Raw genomic sequence first — 4,230 nt, forward strand, 5'->3', positions numbered from 1 at the left:
TGTGATATGTATTTTACCTCTCAAACATAAAACAAAAGAATCATCTTTAGCTGACTTTTGTACAACACACAGTGTATTTGAATGAAGGCAGATATGTACCTACCTTTAAAAGTTTATGTATTTTCATAACAAGGGGACAAGACATCATTGAAAACAAATGACCTAGGTGGTCTAGAATCTCAGAATGTCTCTACTGCATTTTTATCAAAGTTCTGCATTCAGAACAACTTCAAGGCTCACAGACTATGCCAGCCAAGACTTAACTATGATCCTAATTTTCTCAAGTTCCCCCACGATTTCAGTGTTCCCAGACAATGAGAAGCAATCTAGAGAAAATAATGCCCACATTCATTCCCAAAAGAGGAGTTGTGGATATTTGTTATCAACTGGAGGGGCTAGTTACAAATTGTAATTGGCCATGGTCAACAAATAAATTAAGTTAGATTCAAGGATCTCTTTTTGAAGGAAAAAAGGGGGATATAATATAGAAATGATGAGATTAAAAGGATAAATAATTAAATCTACTTTAATCCAAAAAGCAACTACTAGTCTTAAATATTTTACATTGGTATGGGTTTTTGTATATTGATTCAAATTCAAGGTTATTTTTGTTAAGATATGTTGTTCATACATTTCTACTCTTGTGTAAGGTATTGTACAACTCATTTAACAATGTAATGCAGATTTTCACTCCTAGAGAATTATTATTATAAACTATTTAAGATAAGAAAGAAATGCAGAGTGGTGGCACATACTTTCAATCCCAGCACTTGGGAGGCAGAGGCAGGCAGATCTCTGTGAGTTCAAGGCCAGCCTGGGCTATAGACTGAGTTCCAAAAAAGGCACAAAGCTACACAGAGAAACACTGTCAAAGAAAGAAAGAAAGAAAGAAAGAAAGAAAGAAAGAAAGAAAGAAAGAAAGAAGGAAAGAAGGAGAGAAACAAAGAAACAAAGATTGGTATTTAGTCACCTATTACAAGCAAGCTTATAGCGAGGTACATACATTATCAATGTCAAACAGAGATGTATTTTAGATAGATAGGTAGTCTTCAAACACTTCAAATGTAAACAATATGACATTCAAGATGTTTTAATAATAAAGATGTTTAAATAATATAAGGCTTTTTTAACAATGAGAAATGTCTGCTCCTCAAAGTACCAATCTACATCAGAAAAAAATATGGGCATTGAAGAAACTCTTCTTTGTGGCAAAAGTTAGCCACTGGACAAGAAATTGATCTTGCCTCAATTCCTGACAGTATGCTGTCAAAATTTGTGAGGCGGGACCCAAAAGAAAGTGACTGCCAAACTATACCAACACAATATAGGACAAAATTCCTGCTTCACAGAAAAGTGTCAGATATTCTAGGTCTGTAGGCTGAAGATGCATGCCCCAGTGATACAGAGGAACCATTGGTGTTTGTCCAGGAGGTCATCTGTTTCTGTCATTGCTTAGTTTTGGAAGTTGTTGCTCTGAACTTCCTGTTTACTCAGGTAGTATCATATCCTTCTGAGGTCTCTGATGAAGTTGAAGACTGGATAGTTTTAGTTATAATCTTCCTTGTTACCAGATTCAGAAAAGAACTCACAAAAGAGGTGTAAAGTGTATAACTTTGAGAGACATAAAAGTTTTGGGTTGATAATATAAGTTAGGATAGAAAATGAATTAGGTACAACACACTTTGGACTCACCACTATAGAACAGAAAATGGAATATTTTCTATGAATTTGCCAAACTCAAATGGACTGGAATTTGTGAATGTAATTCTTATCTGATATTTATTTTTATTGTATATAATTTTATTATGTTAAAGCTAAAATCTTTCATCTTTAATTAGACTAAAGGAAGGAAATGCTGTGGAATAATTCTTTTGTATACCGTGAAGATATGTTGCTCTCATTGTTAACAAAAAGCTGATTGGCCAATGACCAGGCAGGATTTACAGGGCAGAGTGAATGCTGTAGAGAAAAGTGGAGTCAGAAGAGGTGCCATGAGACTTAAAAAGGGCAGAATGTGAAACACATAGATGAGGTAAATGAGCCTCAGGGAAGCACATAGATTATTAGAAATGTGTTGATTTAAGTAACAAGAGCTATCTAAAAACAAGCCTGAGCTATTGGCCAACCATTTATAATTAATATTAAGTCTATGTGGTTATTTGGGGATTTGCTTGTGGGACAAAGCTGAATGATAGTCTAGACAGAATATCCCACTTATACAGGCTGGCCTGTGGGTGTCTTTCACCCACGTGGGGCTGAGTGGCACAAGGCAGGCCTGTGGATATCTTCAGCCAACAAGGACTGTGAGAACCTAGGCTGACCTGTGTAACTCATTTATTTTCATTCTAATAAATAACACTTAAATTGTATCATTAAATGGAAGTCACTGTGATATTTTAACATGGCCTCCATCATGTATTGATGGTGTGCTACTATGACTCTTTCTACTACCAGAAGTGGTGATCATGAATGATCCTTTTACACACACAAGAGAAAGAATATCAGCTACTTCATGCAGGAAGGCAAGATAAGAGAAAGGACAGTTGGGGCTTTGAACTTTCTTCAGCCTCATTAATAGCTAAGCTCTGTTACCATTTGTTGAGTGTTTATCCACCGTTATGTGTTGAGATACTCTTAGTAGATACGGTATAATGTGCACCTAAACAAAACGATCACATTTTCTATTTTGTATGCTGAAAGGATAAATGGACATTTATCAATGCCTGATCTCTCTTACTAAGTGTGACAATGTTTAGTCAGATGTTCATCTCTCTGAATAAGTATGAAGGGGCTGATAACTGCATAACCAAGTGTTAGAAACTCTGGAACATATAGTAATTTGGAATAATTCTCTATGAAGAAAGTAAAATATAAAGAAATAAAACAATCTGCCAAGTAGAAGAAAAGAAAACAGAGCATCAGAAGGAGGACACTCTGAGCAGCTCTCAGCTCAGGGGGAGTTCTGTAGAGAAGCTCAGAGTTCTGAAGGTAGAGGACATGCTGGTGGTGCTTGTGGAGAAGAGATACCATGTAGCCACTGGCTCCTCCCATGGCACCCTGAAACACAGTATCTCTCAGGACCATGAGGGTGAGAAAAATCCATCTTATTATCCAGCTTTCTGGCAGAAAATAGCAATAATTGCTGCCTTTTTTAACCTGTGTTATGTTCACACTGTTGATACTTTTAATGTAATATGGTAAATTCATGCTGATCATGAAATTGAGTATCCAAAAGAAGAGCAGCAAGGAAAGAATGTGCTGTGGAGTCTTGAGGGTGAGCCTCTGCCACCTGGAATGTCTGGGGCTGATGGTGACAGCCTGGACCACAGTGAGGAGACTGCTGGTGCAGATGGAGAGGCCCCGGGATGCTCGTGCCAGGTAAACAACAACTTTACAACTGGTGTCATCTAAGAAGTTCCCAAAATTAAAGGCTTCTATAGTCTTCGGCATCCCTTTCGAAAGAAGCATTATGATATTTGTCAGTGCCAAGTGAGCAAGAATGAGGTATATAGGTTTCTTCTCAGTGTTTTGGAACATGTGCATGTAACTGACAAAAACTGAGATGTTCCCCATGGTGCCAAGCCCAGTGAGACAGAAGAAAACTGTGCCCTTCACAGGGTCCAAAATCATCCTACATCTGTGGCAGAAATATTTGAGCCAGCAAACACCTTTTTGAAGAAATCAGTAAATCATGATAAGTATGAGCAAAAACAAACAAACAAAAAACAAACTTATATATCCCCTCAGTTTTCTGGAGGATAAGGTAATGATATATACTATTGTTCAGATTTATTGACCCAGGATTTTCTTGAAGACTTGTTTTCAGAAATCTAAGTTTCCAAGCTATGTGTTTAATTTATATTATAAAATCTAATCTACTGGTTCAAATATTGCTATATCTCACCTATGTTCTGTCTCAGCTGAAGTAATACCAATGGCCCCTACCAGAATTTCTCCAAGTATTTTATATTTCATTCTATCACATTCCTGTAATCCAGTTCTGTAAATCATGATAACCTGTAGCTGGAAGTTTTCCTGTATCCCGACAGGTCCCATGGCTGCTTGGTCCCAAGTAAACACACAGAGGCTTATGTTAATTACAAAGTGTATGTCCTATGGCACAGGCTCACTATTAACTAGCTCTTATGACTTAATTCAACCCATTTCTATTCACCTATGTTTTGCCATGTGGTTTTATGGCATTACCTGTTCTCTAACATCTTGCTTCTC

General features: G+C 37.0%; 1 protein-coding gene across 1 annotated transcript; it reads right to left on the bottom strand.

The window, feature by feature from the left end:
- Positions 1 to 2,736: 2,736 nt before the first annotated feature.
- LOC118583705 (putative vomeronasal receptor-like protein 4) lies at positions 2,737 to 3,630 on the bottom strand. The gene has a single exon (XM_036187307.1). It carries the CDS (start codon positions 3,628 to 3,630, stop codon positions 2,737 to 2,739), a length of 894 nt encoding a protein of 297 aa, XP_036043200.1.
- Positions 3,631 to 4,230: the final 600 nt, after the last annotated feature.

Source organism: Onychomys torridus, chromosome 5 (genome assembly GCF_903995425.1).
Source record: "Onychomys torridus chromosome 5, mOncTor1.1, whole genome shotgun sequence".
NCBI classification, from domain to species: domain Eukaryota; kingdom Metazoa; phylum Chordata; class Mammalia; order Rodentia; family Cricetidae; genus Onychomys; species Onychomys torridus.